General features: G+C 36.9%; 1 protein-coding gene across 1 annotated transcript; it reads right to left on the bottom strand.

Annotated features, from left to right (window-relative positions):
* Nucleotides 1-1,922: 1,922 nt before the first annotated feature.
* Nucleotides 1,923-8,392, bottom strand: LOC146140852 (uncharacterized). The gene is made up of 4 exons (XM_083392073.1): nucleotides 7,978-8,392; nucleotides 6,741-6,817; nucleotides 2,863-3,248; nucleotides 1,923-2,790 (listed from the first exon to the last, which is right to left on the bottom strand). Exons 1-4 carry the CDS (start codon nucleotides 8,373-8,375, stop codon nucleotides 2,611-2,613), a joined length of 1,041 nt encoding a protein of 346 aa, XP_083248199.1. The 5' UTR covers nucleotides 8,376-8,392; the 3' UTR covers nucleotides 1,923-2,610.
* Nucleotides 8,393-19,593: the final 11,201 nt, after the last annotated feature.

The following is a 19,593-nucleotide window of genomic DNA, read 5'->3' as shown; positions in this document are numbered from 1 at the left end:
CTGAGCTGCCCTTAAAATCTTAGATCTGCTCTGAATATCAAGGTTAATAAAACTAGAAATGAATATCTTTGCCAAAGATATTTTTTATTTGACAAAAGGTAGACTAATATTATTTTGTGTTAAGCACTGTGATTTAGAGTGGGGCAGCTAGAATGAAAGTTATGTCAGCGTTTGGCTGTGAGAAATGGCGTTATAAACCATTTTCTTTAAATCCAACGAACAAAGACATGTGCGTTGTAGGTATCTGTTTTCTAAACAAGACTTGCAATTTAAACAAAATATTTGAAAACATTTACATCTCAATATTTTAGGATTTCCTAAAATAACGTCAACGTAAATTTTTTTATGTTATTACTTTTCTTCTGTTAACTTTATTTTAAGACAAATTTACAATTTATGTTAAAACGTGACATCATTACGAGAAGTTACATAGAGCAAATGTGATAAAACCACAAGAACAAACTTTGAAATGTTAAATTTAGCCTATAGCACAAATGTTTGCAAAAACGTCAAAATTTGGTGAAACATACATTAAGCTATGCTTAAAACTAGAAATCAAATTTGTGCAAATGCAAAAAGTTTAAATGGCAATCAAAAATGCATTTTCATTGTTATCGCATTCTTCGGTACCCCGTCAAGCAAGTCCTTTAGCTTCAATACTTCCTTGCCGATACATTATATCAACTAAGCATGGATTTTAAAAGTTTTTCAACTGAAGATTTTTATGGTATTTTACTATTCGTAAAGTATACATTAAACTTTATTCGGCGATTTCGCAAGTACATGTGTCGAATAGAAGGTAGGCCTCAAAATCTATTAAACGCAGGTCAAAGTTTGACAACAAAAGCGGTTTTAAATAATAACAGTACTTTACAAACGGAATAATTTTTAGTTAAATAAAAACTGGAAACATTACAATGTAAAAACTGCAGAGGTATAACATACAATTCCGTTGGAAATTTGTTTAAATACAATAAAAAAAACTTTTAAAATACCTTAAAGTTAGACCTTTGAATTATTAAAAATGTGATTTTATGGTTTGCAAACAGATTTAGCTTGAGTCACTTTGACAAACATTTTGCTTTTCTTTGAAAGAACAAATTTACTATTTCAGCATTTTTATCCAGAATTTTTTAGACAACTAAAAAACGTTAGGCCTATGCGTGAAGCACATTTCAGGTTAAAAGCAAATTATTTTATGACATTTTTAATAACAAACCTTAGCAAGTGTTAGTTTGAGCGACGTGATTAGTTAAACAAAAGGAAAGGTGGATTTTTCGTATTCGTAAATTTGGCATAGGCCTACAAATGATTTAGTAGTAATATTTTAAGTCGTGCGTTGTTCGTATACCAGTTGCAATATATATGCAAGTAGACTACGTACCAGGTATTGTAAACGACTTGGTACTTTTCACAAAACGCAAACATTATTTTAGATCAGTGGTTCTCAACGTTTCATGAGTGGTGGGCCCCCTTTATTCGCTCGCAATACTTGGTGGCAGTGTTGTAAACAAGTCATTTTGAAATAACTTAAGTCCCAGTCAAGTCATTCGTAAAATAACTTAAGTCCAAGTCAAGTCTTTTGCAAAAATAACAAGTCAAGTCCCAGTCCAAGTCATCGGTTGCCCAAGTCAAGTCCCAGTCAAGTCATAATTAGAGCAAGTCAATTTCAAGCCCAGCCCTTGTCAAAAAAGTAAAACTTTAAATTATGAAAACCGGCAAACTCCTCCGATGATTATGAGAAACTCAAGTCAAAAATAACACTAAAGCAGCATATTACAAGAAAACTCTTTTATGTGCAAAGATTGGGATAAATAACGCAGTTTTATAAATAATTGCTTAATTAAAACAATTTATTTTAACCCAAGTCATTTGTCCAAAAGACTTTAGTGAAGTCAAGTCAAGTCATTTGTCCAAAAGACTTAAGTCAAGTCAAGTCATTTTGCCCAAATGACTTAAGTCAAGTCAAGTCATTTAAAAACAGTGACTTAAGTGCACTTAAGTCAAGTCATTGACTTAAGTCATTACAACACTGCTTGGTGGCCCCCTTACTAAAACTCTTCTTAAAAACGTGCGCCATAGAACGTTACAGGGAGGTCTCTAGTTATAATGAAAACTGCAAATTCTAGTTTAACTGGCTAATATTGGGCAAACACCACAGTTTGTTCAATTGTTCCGAATTTTGGATTCTTTTTTAGTATTTTTTCCTACGTACGCTTCTGCTTACAGTTATTGGTGTACGTTTTAATTGAAACAAAAGAACAAATGTTTGCTTACATTGTGCACAGATAGTGTATGTTACAAAATAAGTCCAACTGAAGACAAATTGCATTTTAAGGCCGAGGACACGTTGCATATTAAAGTGTGTTTTTTTTCCTTTTTGTTACATTACAAAAAAACAGTTGCAAAAAAATCAGTAAGGGTGCCATAATCTATTTGTGTTTTCTGTACGATGCAAAAAAGAAAAAAAAATATTGGTAACCACCGGTTTAAAACAATCTTGGCAAAATTTCGTTCGCCTGCTGCATTGCTGTGTGTTCCGTTCCGATGCTGTAAAAGAAACATCTTTCATAAACACAAAGAAAATATGTGCGATTTTGACATTTAGCGTCATAACGAATGCAAGAGGTAGCCGTTAAAGGTAATATAGTTCCCATGATTACTGAACACGGCGTAATCCTTGCGGTTGAAAGTTTTAAGCCAAACAGTGTCACCCTGTAGCAGTTTCAGCATGACGTTTTGGCCTTGCATCTCCTTTCGCCTTGACTTGCTGTCGTTGTATATCAACACCTGGAAATAAACACGTTTACGGTGAAATTCAAAGCCAAGTGTTTTATGATAATTAGAAATAAATGCACTTACTTGAAAGAGGTTGTCGTTTTTCATTAGCGACACGGAGAGATATTTGCGTGGATATTTTCCAACCGTAAACGAGAAGTAATAGACCCCTTTGACAGGGGCCACAAACTCCCCAAGTTCCGTACGGAACGCGAAGCCCTCGTTTACAAAAGTTTTGTCGAACGTCAGTCTGCCGTTATCCGCCGGCAAAACTTGACCAAATCCCGAAGTTCGATTTCTGTACCTCGAACTCGACCCCTTGTTGACAAAACTCTTAGTGGAAGCAACCGAAAATGCGACCGCCTTCGATTCGTCTTTACGACAAGTTGGTGTGTCTGGTCCGCTCTGTGAAACTGCTCCTCTCTTCTTTAAAAGTTTTCTACGACTTGGACTGTTTTTTGCTTTTCGACCTGCATGTAATAAGATACGACCTCATAAATTGTAATTATAGTGAAATTGGCTCATATAGTGTCGGTACAACTCTGTTTGATATTCACACTTAGCATCTTAAGCAGTTAGACAACAGACTGTTATTACAATTTTATCTAGTTACAAATGTCATGAAGCTTAAATTAGTAATATTCAATCAGAAATACCCTTGTAACTAAAGTCGGTGAAATACAATGCAAAAGGTGAGATTCTGTTTAAATTATGCCTTCTAAAGTCGCAAGACAGTTAACTTTGTATCGCAAAGAATTTAAATACAGATTCAATTCAACACACTTTTTTAACTTTTTGGTTTGCTGAAACTCTTATGATCGCTGCCACCCTTTTCTGTTAGGGAGTTCCACATACAGAGAGTAATTGTTTGATGTTGGTGCCTACAGAGTTTTTTTTGTATCACTGTAGGCCTACAATCCGATGTGCTGATCACGCAAGACATGTGGCCATACTTTTCATAAAGATTTTTTGCCAACTTAACTAACTAAATGCAAAACATATTAGACCATCGGGCGAATGTTATTTTAATTAGTTCGACTTTCATCCAACTTATCTAGGAAGCAAAAGCGCCGTATGACGATGAGATTAATGTTATTCTAGGTTGTAGATATATGCATAGGAGTTTTTTTTTTATTATTTTCATTATGACAGAACATCCAATCTATAGTAAGCGAACTTTATATAGAGTTTTCTTAAGATCATTTAATGACGTCACGTTTTGACGTAACTTACTTTGTGAAATCGTCTGTGAAAAAAGATTCAAGCCCCACCCCCCCAAACAAAATTTCTACAACTACGCCTGTCTATTGGCCTAAAGTTACAATTTTCGCCAACGTAACCCATTTGATATACTTCAGGGACGTGCAACGGTTCTCAAGGACGGACTTAATTCAAATGTCGAAACTGGTTGGTTTTAAAAAAAAATTAGCGACCAAATTTTTAACTGAACTATTGTTAAGAACACAAATGTAATTGCAAAAGGCGTCGTATGTGTAGCACCTACGCTTCGAGTTTTGTCAACTTAAACGATTAAGGTGTTTTTGCCTTGCGCGAATCGATATCATCTTCGTTATGTAGGCCTAGCTTTTGGATTGAAAGTAACACCTGTTCAACCTAAAGCTTTGACAATATGTAGGAACTGTGTGGTGTTCTTAACTTAACTTCTTTGTCGCGTCAAGTGTAGATGTGATGTTGTGACGTAATTTTCCTACGTAACTATAATTTTTTTTTCAGGACCACCCCAAACAAAATCCTATATCCCCGCCCGGCTTGACGAAATGCGTATTCAAAATTGCAATTAAACGGAAGAAATACATTTGTTGTGTTTTACTCGTATAGAACAATTAAGAATTATTTTCCAGTTTGGTTCTAATCGTGTATACTTAAGTCTGTAAATTAAATTATGCTGAAGAATTTTTTAAGGCCCGCAGTTATTTTTTTAACGTAATGAATTTTTTCTCGTTTCGCCTCACAGCACATACGTAATCAATAAGGATAACAGTAAGACTCTCACGAGCAAAATTGGCAAGCTAAAACAAATGGCATGCAGAATGCGTGCAGCGTTTTTGCGCTCACTATCTTTTTGTTGTATACCGTCATTGATAGCAATGCTTCTGGTGCTATAAAGAAGTTACACATCAATGAGTGAACGTGACTATATTACTATATTATAATAAATTCTATGCCTTTTTACCCTTTTACGGTAATATATATAATAGCCATCGTTTTTCCTCTTTGCTGACCCAGACAAAGACTTATACATTCAAATGCAGTGTTGTTGTAACTGCTAAATTATTTGCTAACTGTAAGTAGAATTGCACTGTAGATTAATTTTCTGGAGTTAGTTAACTAAAACACGACAGAGGCATTGGCCGTGCAGCAGTGTTCCCTCTAAAAAAATTTTCTACTGCGCAAATATTTTTTGTAGTGCGCAAGAATATTTTAAGGCTGAGTGGGCAGGGGCATGATTTTATATGGGGACGAGTTCTGAAAATTTTAGAGATTACGTCACAAAGCGTGACGTCATGAAACAAATATTCTCAAGAAACTTGTATGTGCAACTGCGATTTTATTATTTGAGTTACTTTGACAAAACGTCCAATTTAGCAAGATAAGCTACGTGATGCCTTTATCACGCAATCCAATATCGCGCACTTCTTGCTAATTTGCATTTATCAAAATGATTTTCTAAATTTGTGAGGGCCATTGACCACACGGCTGTATTTGCACAGAAATCACGTAAAATTTGATTTGTTTACTTGCTTTTAGATACGAACATTAACGAAAAATGGCCAATATGAAATCAAACTGTTGTGGCCAAAATGTAAAGATATTTTATTTTTAATTTGAGAATGATGTAAGTGCGCAAAAGGCAAATTTTACTGCGTAATTTGTTTGGTGTGGCTGCGCAATTTCGGAGTTGCTCACCTTAAAGGGAAAACTGCCGTGCAGCAATCCTTATACGCCGCTAAGATTAATTAGTGCAACAAACGCATTCCTTTGATTGAGACGAAGTTCTTTTTGTGGCACGCATAGTTTTTGTCAAACCGAAATATGTCCGTTTACAACTTGTACCACCCTGAATTAAGTGATTAGGTAGAGCGTTAAGATGTCTAAAAATAGACGAAAACTTAAAAAACACAGATGCAATTTTGTTTGTAACTTATGAAAGCCAAATATTGTACAACTGTATTATAAAGTGGGCATCTTAGTACGATCAAAGCTCTACGTTTTCGCGTACTAAAATTGAATATTATAGAAGTTTTTTAAATATTTCACTAAACTGGTGTTTCTATAGCAGGGGTTCTTAAACTTTTTTCACCGCGGACCTCTAAAATTTTCTTTTAGCTCGCATGGACCACTGTAGGCAAAAATAATTCAAAATGACGTCATAAATTGACGCTACAGTACAAATAACTTTTATAAATTTGCTGATTTTTGTCCAAAAATGGTGAAAAAAATTAAGTCTAAATACATTCAGTGCAAACCCGTTTTGTTTCTAATTAAATCGTTTTTTTTTTTATAAATTGATTACTTCATTGGTATACCCCCAAGGGGTCCATGGACCCCAGTTTAAGAACCCCTGTTCTATAGAGTGGTAACGAAGCATTGTTTTGTCACGAAATAAGCTTCATTTGGTAACTTCATTTTCCAATTAAGGTGAGAAAAAGAGTAGGCCTAGGTATAGTTTGAGCAACGCATTTCCTTGACGCTACAGTCAATGGGACAAACTAAATAATGAAGAGAATTACGAAAAATTAGTATCTGTATAGGTTTTAACAGCAAACGATGTAGTATTTATGATCCCTTGACATTATCATTAAATCGAAAAGATTCGTTAAGAAAGAATTATGTTTACGGACTGCCTTTTTAAAATTACAAAGTCAAACAAGAGAAAATACAACAGAAATCTCAAAAAGGTCTAACTTTACTGTGGCAAACTTTTTACCAATCAGTGTTACCTTCATTCTCTAAAGTTTCTTCTGTTCCATCGATTTCCTGGTTTGCCTGATGAGCTTTAACCAACGAAAATGTAATTCTGCAAAACAAAAGTATAACAAAATTGTCACTTTTGCAAAAATTTCTTAACGAGTAACTATCTACCAATAGTTAACTGTAAATGGTTTACAGTTTAGCAAAATATAACTATTTGCAACATATATTCATTATCAATATTTTAATCAAGCAAGTGACTTTCATAAAAACGGTATTACAACAATAAAATTTTAGCCGAATATTTTTATCATGTTTAGAATATTTGTGCCGACCGATCTTTAAACAATTGAAAATCAAAAAAGTTTAGTTTTTGTTTCCGACTGTGTGTCTCCTATTTACAGTACATTCTGTTTGCGACCACTATTTGCGATATGCTTAGGACCTTAATATAGAGCAACGTTCTTATGACGCGTGCGCGCGTTAAGGATGCTTGAAGAAATCAACTTCGCTCAATTTGACAACCGCAGATTTCTTCTTACATGTTTAGCAGGTTTCGTCAACACACAGTGCAAGTTTGCAACGCGGCGCTTAAATGCTGCTAAACGCGAAATATTCGGCTTGTTTCAACCGAAGGCGCGTACTTGGCATTCCACCGCACCAGAAACAGCGAGCCGGGCGAAAAGGCCAAAAGCCACAAGCAGAAAAGCGAGCCGGTCTGAGGCGCGGCGGCTGTTTGCTCGCCGTGCGCGGTACAATGCTTTCATATCGGCTGTAAATGTAGCGAGCGAGCACGTGCTGTCTGGTCTCACGCAGCCCCACATACACCGAGCCTCCCGACAACGGGCCCTGTTTAATTTGTGTATTCCATGACGCGTACGTGCGCCCTTTTCGTTTATATTTAGCCCATACGCTCGCGGATTTAAAAGGCGGCTTTTTGGCGCTTTGGCAATGTTATAGACGGCCGGTAAATTCGACCGCTTGGCCACTGGTAGTTGTCAGTTTACAATTCTGCCTTAGCGACTGCTGTCAAATTGGGCTTTTATTTGTGATGCTTAGCTGCCAGCGATCCGCAAATAGTCGACGATTGGTGCTGTTACTTTTCGCATGAAGAACTTATTTAACCAACGGGAGTTACATTGAATTGCTAATCGCCAGAACGCTTTTGGGATTCATAAGAATTTACCCTATATAGCTTATCGTATAGAGTTTGTTGAGGTGCATTTTGTTCTTCATCAAGTTACCTTTATGTTAAACCTGCTTTACCTGTCGCCGATTTCCAGATAGTACTCATCTGTGTTTGCCGTCCAACTTGGGCCAAGCGACAGTAGCGCCATTGTGTGATTTCCGTCGCTCAGCCGCAGGCCGAACACCGCCGAATCTCGCTTTCTCGTCAACAGGAACCGGTAGAATCCGTTTCTAGGCACTTGGAAATGCCCGCAGCGTGTATCGCGGTCGCCACTGCTGGGCAACTGAAGCGACTCGTGGTAAACGTCACCCGACGAAACGTCTTCGATTCTCACCGTCGCCAGTAAAACTCTCGCAAACGAAGCTCGACTTTTGCCGGGATGTAGGTCGTGCGTTCCGGTCGCAGATTTGCCGTTTACGCGATGGTGCGTCGCCAAAAGTGCCGCCAACAGCAAGTACAGCAAGCTGACGTCCATTACCCTTTCTACTGTCCTTTCAGGCTACAAGAAAGATAGAGGTTTATTTTCCCAACAAGCGCAGTGCAAAAGCCTAACAAGCAACCGCAGACACCTGTTCACATTCACACAAAGCTGGAACAACTCTGCGGTGGCTGAAAGGATAAAACTCTCGAACTACACAGCCTTTCCCTAAGTTTATGTCCTCAAGGCCCTTTCCAGGATAAACGAGAAAGGCCGCTGCGTGGTGAGAAACTAGATTGTGCCGATGGCGCCCTTTCCAGTTATAGAGCCGTTTTTACAATTTGGATGTGCTTGTTGACTTAACTGCTTAGCCTTTCTTATTACCCTATTTTTGGTGCCCCGTGACCTAAATCCTGATTGTTAATAGTAGCTATAAACGGCCGGTGGCATTTCACTGAACAAATTAACATCAAAAGCGATGGCCTGGTTGTACAACGACATGAGGCCGCGAAATAATAATAGCGGCGCATATTGTACGCTTTACCTTGCCGCCTAAACACATAAACTTTCGCAATATTTTTAACGAGCGCTGTACGATTTACCGGAACAGTGCGCTCTCTTGGTGCGCGTTTGGCAAACTCTTGCGTAATACTCCGGGTAGGGCCCGAAGAATGCGGTTGCGACATGTATGGAGCTGTCGGTAGGCTGTAATATGGTGTGTATGGCGGTCCGTGGCCCGTGTAAATTTGCGAAGCTGTGAGGTCTGCGAATTGTGGTCCTTCGCGCATACGGGCGACAAATTTAACCTCGAGCCGGCTGAATACCTCAGGCTACATTTATTAGTTTAGTATGCGTTTTCACAACAGAACTTGCTCTCTAACAGAGCACATAATGCCGACATTAAAAGTTCTAATTTTTTTTAATAGCTTGAGTAGCGCACCACTCCCAACAACAATCCGTCAGTATGGTCTAAAACTTTAAATATAAATACGCATTTCGGTAAACAAATAAATGGTAAAAAACTACTTAAAACAATAAAAATGTAAAATAAATAAAGCTACATTAATTACTATTATTATTATTATTATTATTATGCAACGTGTACGTATGTGTAAATCGGCTGATATCATGACCTTTAATGGTTGTTTACCAGGGAGTATAACAGTGAAAGTTAAAACAATTTCTACATAAACGTATGGACACCTTGCAAATCGATCAATCCCAGAGACTGACTTTTTTAACTAAAAGCGCCTTAATTTTGCTGTTAAAGCAATAAACACGCTGATGACAATTCAACTGAACTCATTTTTGTTATTAGGACGATGTCAGAAACGTCAACGGGACCTTGTAAAGCAAGTAAGGATTTTGCGCGAATAAAAATTTAGTCTAAATACAATCAAAGAGAAGGCGACAAAGCATTTGTGCAAAGCGATTTTTTTTTATTAGTTTAGAGTTGGTAATTTTTTTTTTATTCATGCAACGCCAGGCCAGAGGCGTAGCTAAGGGGGGTGGTGGTGGGGTACATATGTCCCCGGGCGCCAAGGCACAGGGGCGCCAAAATGAGACTGCTTCTTCTTTCAATAAAATGTGTTTGTAATACTGCGTGTAAATATGTTTTTGGACGAAGGTTTCTATAAGCGGGCGAAACCAGGCTCACGTGCACCACACACGTTCACGCCTACGCTTTTAAATGGGATTTTCGTATTATAATGGCGAGATCGGCACTGAAAAACGCGCCAGGTAAAAGAACGAAAAGACTGCTGTATTTTATGTTTCTAAGTTTTTAAAAACACAAAGAGTTTACCCTCTGTGCTGCGAAAATCTGAGCAAACGTGATCCAATAGTCTGACCAAAATGGTTTGTCACAAATTGCGTTATCCCTTTAAAAAAATTGTTCCCAAACTGAGGTCTAAAGAAGTGGTTCTCAAACTTTTTGAAAAAAAATACGCAACGGTCCCCCAGCAACTTTTTAAATTGCTCACGGTCTCCCTTTCAAAATATACATCCACGGAAAAAGTTGACCCTCTAACGAATCACTTTATTTGAGTGAAGCAATCACGAAAAGTTTTAAACCGTGACCGCCCACGGTGACAGCGCAGCAAGCCATAAAAAACAAATTCTCATTAGCGCAACGCAACAACACTATGACATCACAATGCACAATTCCACTCTCGAAACTTGCAATCACGTGAATGAACAACTAATCGTAGCCTGGGTGACGAGTGCAAACACGTTGGAATTACGTTGACGTAATGTCACCTTTGCGTATAGGTCGAGCCTAAGTTTGGCTTTCTTATTTTGTCTCACAATTAGGTCTATGTACAGCATAGCTATTATTATTGTGTGTGTTCCCTTGGTAAAGTAAGTTCCTTGAAAATTTTGATGCACAAAACATTTTCTTCTTCAGGAACGTAGTGTTGAATGGTTTGTTAGTTGCTTCGCGGTCCCAGAAAATTGTCTCGCGGACCCCAAATGGATCGCGGACCCCAGTTTGAGAACCACTGAACTATAGGGTCCCGTACAGCAGTTTTAGAGGGTCTGCAATAAAAATTAGTCTTTAAGTCTTTAAACGTTATCTGTCATCATAATTAGTCATTAGTTATGCCCTATTATTTTTCGATAAGATAGCGTATTTTATGATGGCTCTTGTAACATCACAAGGCATACATTCTGCTGTACTTCCTGCTATAAGCGAATCGTTCGCAATAGTTAGAAAGATTTTACATTAGAGATTAGATATAGAATGGTGACTGTACTAGTGTACCGGTACTATAAGAAACATTGGTCAACTGACCCTTAAATTTTTGCAGGGCCGCAAAATATCAAAATTGCAAAGGGTCCACCAGGCAAAACTGTTAGAAAGTTAACCGCTCCTTTAAAACTACTTTATAATCCCAGACGTTGCGTTACTCCGCCATCTGTCACTGAACATTGTGACGTAATATTCGTATATTGTGATGTATATTCGTGCGACTAGTTGACCTGTATAGTAACCTGTTTTTAACCTGTTTTTTTTGACACTTTGTGGCAAGGCGTGGCAATTGATTCTACATAAACGACGTTAAAGTAAGCATCTGCAGTTTTTGCTGTACCAGTTTAAGGTTTGCCAGCACAGAAAAGCAACGTTAGGATAGCAGTCTTAAAAGTTTTTGACAAATTTCTTGCGACGATTCAGGATTTGAATTAAAAATAGTATTCCCATTAAAACTGTTGACTGCTTAATTAGAATCTACTGACAAACATGTTAGGGGAAGTGACGGATGCCTTAAAAGTGTGTTGAAATACACTTATGGGGCATTACGTAACAAAATAATTCCAAATGTAACTAATAGGGACTTCGCAATTGTCATATGCATCCTTAAATTGCAACCTATGTATTTAAATTACTTTTTTTGTTTGACTTTCATAGACAAGTAATAGTTGCTGTTTCAGCTCTGACAAAATTTGATACAACTTCTTTGAAATTAAAAATAAGTTACGCAGGAAGCTTCGTCTAACTCTAAAGTAAACTAAAGGGCAGTGTTTTGCTCAACTTGGAGATTTTTCTGAAAAAGTTTAACTTCTTAGTTTTAGTAAAGCAACTCCGGCCTGGCTGACGTCGCTGTAACCTCAATGCTTTGAACGATTACACAGTTTAAAATTTTATAACATCTTCCATCGTGGGATCCAAAATCAATGGCATATTTGTAAAGCTGACTTCAGCGCATATTTAGGCTTTTTTATTTTTTGGTCCACTTTTACGACATTTTATAGGTAAGACTTTTTCTGAACAATAGGGCAATCATCTTATCGCTTGGTGTTTAATTAGCGCAACTATATCAATGTAAAATCTTAGATTAGCTGTAGGCATACTCTGCACAATCAGGTGTGGTTTACAAGCTCACTTGCTTATAGAGCTCTAGTCATATCTGTGAGACAAAGCAAGACTTTATTTCCCAGGTTCAAATCAGCACACTTCGCTCAAACACCCTCTTAATCTGTCGTGTCGTTCTGCCGTCCAAAGGCAGCAATAAAACTGACCATAATACAGTTGTGTCTTCTGTATTTATTTGGAGTATTGATCGGCTGCAAACGAACCAGCTAAATAAGTGACTGGATCGACTGATAATATTAATTAACTATAAAAACTCCTGTAGAAACAATAGTACTTCTTTTATGTAATTGCCAAGCAAAAATAGTAAAAGGATGGACTTGTATTTCTAATTAAATATATAAAATCTGTGTACTATTGGACTTGGTTCTAAAAGTATAGGTTCTTTGTAAGACAAGGTAAAAAAATGGAAGATATTTTTAGAAAGAATTGTCTTTTCGTTTACTGAAGCAAGACATTATATTGCAAATTTTTAATTATCCCAACAAAATGTATAGGTATATAAAATACTGGATAAGTTAAAGTCAACTGCCAGTTTTTTGTTTGCTTATCGTTTCCCCTGCCTTCTTTATCTTGTTACTAAGTAATCAAATACCCCACTTCCTTGGTTTTGTTATTTCGTATGCTCTTAATAGGTTCCATTTTATGCGGCATGTTTGAGGACATGAGTCATAATATTTCACATAAGGCAGTGGTTCTTAACCTTTGGCAACCTGTCGAACCGCTATGTTATTCTGCAAGATTTCGTCAAACCCCAAATTTTCTCTCAGTATTTGTTTCTTCCTCCTAGCAGCTGAAACTGGGTATAAATCAAAAGGTTAAGTTGGCCAAAAACTTTCAATTTATAACGTTACATGACACCTTGTTACATAAAAGAGATTCGGATTTAGCTTGAATTAACAGCCTTTACGTTTCAGAGGACGTTCTCGCCTAACCCTTGAAACAGCTGCGTCGAACCCCAAGAGTAATCCCGTATCAGAATCACTCACATAAGGATTCATGGGTTTTGTACAGTAAGTTAATATTGTCAGTCACGGCCAGTGTACTCCTAATTATTTAATTGCCATTCAATTACGTCTTATTTATATTAACAATAGTACAACACTCAAAGCTCACAGCTGTTTTTCAATCTTATTGTTGTAGCTTCACACCACTCTGTTTAACCCAAGGGTGTGACTAAAAAAGAATTCATCACAATTTGCACGTCATTAGAAAAACACGAACCTGGAAGTATATATTTTTATAATCCCTTCATATATTTGACGTGAGTCACGTGATGGATTAGGTTCGTGTTTCATCAAAAGTAAAAAAAGTGTTGTGAAATACACACACTCATTAGAAATGTTTAAAATTTAAAAAAGAAATGACAAACCTTGCTCACAACCGCAAAAATCGCGAGTTTTTTTTACCAGTTCAATATTTATTTTACAAGTCCAAATATTTTCCTAATTTTGGGTCGCTATGGAAAAATGTTGGGAACCACTAAATTATACATATAGCATCATTATCACAACGAAATTAGTGCAAATCTAGTAAAGACCCAAAACTAGAACGGCTTAAGCTATTCAGTTAATTTTTCTTAGTGCGAATGGAACAGGTCTGGTAACCCCGTAAATGCAAGGGAATTTAAGGTCTGCTATAAACTGGACATATTTTAGTCCATATATTTAACGCTTTAGAGGCCCGGATAAGAACTGTAGTCCGCCAGTTTAGTGGACCTGCATTTGCTTCGCGTAAATGTTTTATCGCATTTTCTTCGAGTGTAGTCATAGACTACGATTTCAGCTGCCTATTTGCGCACATGGATAAGCAGGTTTCTTGAGATTGCATTTTTATGACTACACATTATGGCTTGAGTTTGTGAAACTTCATACATTCACGTAAAAACATACTTATACTTTCATAAACATTAAACTTACAAACAAATATTTGTCGATTTGCTTTTTCGACTCCCCGTCTTACTTCTTAGCTTTTTGACGCCATCTGGTGGTAATAAATCTCCAACTGCAAAAACAGCTCTACAATACGATGATAGTGTTGTTGTATGCAGACTTGGACAACTAACTAAATCTAGTTTGCTAATTCAATGAATTAGAGCAAAATGCGGCTAAATCTATATAATTCTAATCTAACTTGTTAATAGCTTGTGTGATCGAATTCTAGTTCGCATCTTCTAATTCAGACTTTAACAAAAACTCTCTTTTGTCCAACGGCATTTTTGGTCTATCAGTCAAAACAAAGAATTTGAAATAAAACTCTTTGGATGGTACGCTGAATATTGAATAAGACCCCTTTCACGTGCCCCTAGGTGCGTTGTATAAAATCTCGACGGGTAAATTGATTTATACACACCCAGTTTAAGTATGATTGAAAATAAAGCTAAAATCCTCGATTTGGCATTTGAGGATCAAAACAAAAGTAAGAGATATTGAGTGAACTATTGAAAAAAATGACGAAGGATGAATACACTTGATGCTTTAGTTTAAATGAATTCACGATAGAAAAAGTTGCTGTTGTATTAAACGGAAATTTATGTAAAGATCATATTATCTCAATTTTTAAATGTTCTAACATCTTTTTCTAGCACTTTGTTAGTTGTTTGCTAGGGCCCACTGCTTTTGTAGGTCACACGGTCAAAGTTGATTTTTTTTCTACTGTAGATACATTTTTTTCATCTAAGAGTCATATTTACACTTTGCTGTAAAATTGATGGTCAATAAATGTTTTCAATTGTACCACTTTAAATTGAGTGTTCAGAAAGTGCACCTATAGGAAAACATTGTTAGGATAACTTTGTTTTATGGGTAAGTCATTACTCTGCTAAACGTGTTGCTCTAAATCAGGGGTCGGCAACCTTTTTCTAGTCGCGGGCCAAAACCAAACTAAAAAGGTCTCTGCGGGCCGCACAAAATGATAACTAAAAAATGTGTTATTAAAATGTTAGAACAACTGTGAATCAGACAGGCCTCGGACATTTTTTGCACTTAAAAACGTGTTTATTTACTTTTAAGAGGCAGTAAAGCATTGGCGCAAAGCGGGACAAAAAGTGTTTGTTTGGCCTAAAATTCAAATCCACATGTCGTTATTCATATTGAAAAGTGTAAAAAACACTTTAAGAAAACGCGATAACCTAAATGGTTAATCTAGTTCGGTGTGTGTTAACCTATTCAACTCCGGGCGCACCTGGCGTGGGAAGCGAGCGCGATTTTGGGGAGGTTATACCGGCATTTCTTTTAAATTTCTTGCAAGTTTTTGTTACATTTCAAAAAAAAAAATTAAAAATGTATGTCCAATATTTTTGAATACCGTTCGTTTTCCGTTTGTACACGACGCACTTTGGCACTTGGCAGTCAGTCTTCCACGGCGCAAGAAGCGCTAATCTAGTTCAAATGACAACATCATAACGTTGTAGAGCAGGGGTTCTTAACCTTTTTATAGTCGTGGCCCACTTTTGTTTTGAAAATTGTTTGTGGCTCACTTCCTAAGGTTCTGCTTAAATTGGTACATAACTGAAATGTGTTGGAAATCAAGAACTATAACCCCAAATAACACCCATAACTATCACTTCCAACCCGAAATACAATTTTCAACTCCAAAAAAAATTGCGCCGGAAGTGTCCATTTTACTTTTCTACACATATTTTTAATTTTGTCTGTTTTTAGACGGTGCACAATGGAAATTACGGTCATAGGAATATTGCTGCCAAATAAGGCTTACTATCCGAACAACCGTTTTTTTAAACGCATTCGACATTTGATTCCCTGCCAGAAGTTGTTACTGCTATTTTAACGATGCTTGGCAGAAACGTGGACACCTCTTCCTACCAGCGATCCTTGCGATCCTAGCGATCCTAGCGATCCTTGCGATCCTTGCGATCCTAGCGATCCTAGCGATCCTAGCGATCCTAGCGATCCTTGCGATCCTTGCGATCCTAGCGATCCTAGCGATCCTCGCGATCCTTGCGATCCTTGCGATCCTTGCGATCCTAGCGATCCTAGCGATCCTTGCGATCCTTGCGATCCTAGCGATCCTAGCGATCCTCGCGATCCTCGCGATCCTTGCGATCCTAGCGATCCTAGCGATCCTTGCGATCCTAGCGATCCCAGCGATCCTTGCGATCCTTGCGATCCTTGCGATCCTTGCAATCCTTGCGATCCTAGCGATCCTTGCGATCCTAGCGAAATTTGTTGCCCCAGTTAACATGCCACCCTTGACAGGCACACGTAATATTTCCAGTTGTATTTCTTCTTATCGTTACATTTCAACGTTTTTTTCAATAGTGGCCAATAGTGGCATGTTTGGCGATGGAAAACATTTATTCTGGTGCACATTTATATTGATAACTGTTGCTTACCCGGATATAGGCACATAAAAAAATGTTTTCAAATGACTTGACTTGACTTAAGTCTTTTGACCAAAATGACTTTACTTTACTTAAGTCTTTTGGACAAATGACTTGACTTGGACTTAAGTCATTATGTCAAATAAGTTGGGATTAAACTAAGTGTTTTTTATTAAAATTTATTTTAAGTTTTGCACATTAATCACTTTAAGTGCTGTATATTGCGTTTGTGTTAGTTTTTTAGTTAAATTGTTGCTTATGATGGGACAATTTTACCAATTTCAATAGTTTAACAATTTACTTTTATGTCAATGACATGACTTGAAATTGACTTGCTCTCATAATGACTTGACTGGGACTTGACTTGGAAAAAACGATAACTTGGACTGGGACTTAACTTGTTATTTTCGCAAAATACTTGGACTTAAGTTATTTCAAAATGACTTGTTTACAACACTGGCAGCAGGCAATCATGAAATATGATTGTTTCTCGACTGTGCCTGCGTAGCGTAGGTTATAGAGTAGCGTTAGCTATGGCCGAGGTCGTGCTTACAGACCTCACACTATATAATGGATATTCCTTTCTTTGCTTTAAATGCCAAAAAATTCTTGAACTAATCACTGATTATATCGAAACTGATGTCATAAAGGGAAATAAACAAAGAACCTAAATGCAGACAATTTTGTCGCTTTTTAGAAGCCTCGGGAGTAATTTGTTTGCAATAAGCTATGATTAAAATGGTATTTTTCATTCTAATCGCGGTCGAGGTGATTATTACGTCCTCAAGGTACACTGGCACAGCAGTGTTCCTATACCTATCTTCAACACGAAATACCTGTGACGCCTTGACGTATTATTTATGGATTTCCGCATACTTTAAATCAGGGGTTCTCAACCTATGTTAAACCGTGGCCCCCTTTAAAAATTTCGAAAAACCAATAGCCTCTACTTTTTTCAACCTAAAAAATTAAAAAACGTCATTTTAATTAAAAAACTGGTTTATACAGAAACCGGTAGTTAATAATAGAATAATAGAATGATAAGAATGATATAAATACAACACACAATAAATTATAGTATACATTAATTAGTTATTACATATTCAGGTAAAGTGATGGTTGAGCTTATTTTTGCTCTGAAAATGTCTTAATTGCTGGTTGAGTGGTGAAAAGAGCCAGCCGCATGTCTTATTGAATATCCAAGACAGCATGTTGAATATGCTTTCTCTTCAGAAGTAACATTGTTGAAAACCCACACTCACAACGATATGTCGATGGTGAAGGCAGCAGCAATGGCATGTCAATTTCATTAAGCTTGTAGGGTACGGATTGCTTAGTTTTGCCCCAAACATGTCAAACTATCTTTCTCAAAGCCCAATCGGGTTGTCGTGCCTTCTTACGGCTTTCAGGAGTCCACAACTTATTGCTGTACTAGTAGCCAATTTTTATTAAATTTTATTTAGGGGGCCATAGCTTACAGGTTGAGAACCCCTGCTCTAAATTATTTAAAAAAATTCCTTTTTGCCTAAAGGCACCGGCGTGTAATGTTTTTATATCTGCTGCGTTTCCACAGCTTTGCGCAAAATGCAATTGCTGCCGAATTATCTAATTATTTGTGCTTCGCGCGATTTACCTAACTTCACTTGCATAATATTGAACACCAGTTCATTCGACAACAGCACGATTCCTAAAAATGCCCTAATCATGACGTTTAATTTTTTTGAAAAATATTCCGAAAAAATGTTAATGACCCCTTAAACAAAATTCCTGAATCCGCCTCTAATTTCAAGATAAACGTAAAAGTTTAAAAAATTCTTTGCTGATAATTTCTTAGATATAATTTTGTAGGCCAAAGTTAAATATTTTTTAGTACTGTCATGCGACGTTAATTCACATTTCAAATTGGCAAGAGGGACTATATTATATGAACCTCGAGGTTGCACAGAAAAAATGTGTTTGTATTTTCATTAACACTTCTTTGGGCTGTGTATCGTGTTATTTGTAAAGATGACCAAATATAGCACTCTTTACACGTTAGATACAAAATAGCCTTGTGTTTTATTACTATATATCAATTGTATAGCTGTTATATTAAGCCTAGGTTGGAGTAACGCGCTTGGCTTTTAAAATATACCACTTGTTGCAGCACACACGCAAACATTTGATATGTGTAGAGGTTTTGCTGTGTGTAGATGTTTTAACCTTCATCTTAACATCATATTCTTTACAATTGTACAGCAGTGTTCCTATAGCATATCTTCAACACGCAATACCTGCGACGCCGAGACTTATTATTCATGGATCGTCGCATACTCATAAATCACTTAAAAAATCTTTTCAACAGGAAATAATCTGAAAAAAAATTAATGGCCCCCAAAACAAAAACCTGAAATAAAAGTATTAAAATTTTTACGAAATGTTATATTCTTACGAAATGGACAGATGTTTTAGACAATTCACAAGCTTTACCGACAATTTCTTAGACATAATTTTGTACGCCAAAGTGAAATATTTGGTAGTCCTTATTCTGTTTGATGCTAATTTGTCTGAAATCGGAAATGCTTTCTCAGAATCAGACAAACACCTCACAGCCTGTGTTAAAGCGGCAATAGTGGAATGGCGTGTTTAATTATCTCACTTATCTGTGTGGCTCCAAAGATATACTTCTTTGTCTTCATGAATTCCCATTATTTTTGGATTAGGTTAAAACAGCGTATAAAAAAAATTAACCTATAACGTAAAAAGCAGTTTTGTGTTTTGTGTCTGAAATCGGTCACTAAATTAGGAAAACGCGCGAATGCGCTGTGAACATTCAATCTCTAATTCACGTGTTACCAGCCTTGAGTAAGCTTGCTGAATCCGCATGGTAAAGCCGATGATTAAAAAAAAGTATTTGGGGTATTTAACATCAAACCAGATAATTTTGTATTTACTAGTTAAACGGACAAAAATGCAGTTCGGTGAGGGGGGCGTGGCCACGTGGTCCCACTTTGATCCGTCACTGCCCAAGAGCCCAGTGACTTATACTGAGTGATCTTTGTATCAAAGCGGAAACTTGTCAT

The sequence above is a fragment of the Ascidiella aspersa genome, chromosome 6 (genome assembly GCF_963924565.1).
Source record: "Ascidiella aspersa chromosome 6, kaAscAspe10.2, whole genome shotgun sequence".
NCBI classification, from domain to species: Eukaryota; Metazoa; Chordata; class Ascidiacea; order Phlebobranchia; family Ascidiidae; genus Ascidiella; species Ascidiella aspersa.
The sequence above is the reverse complement of the archived record's forward strand: the minus strand, read 5'-3'. Positions and strand labels throughout refer to the sequence as shown.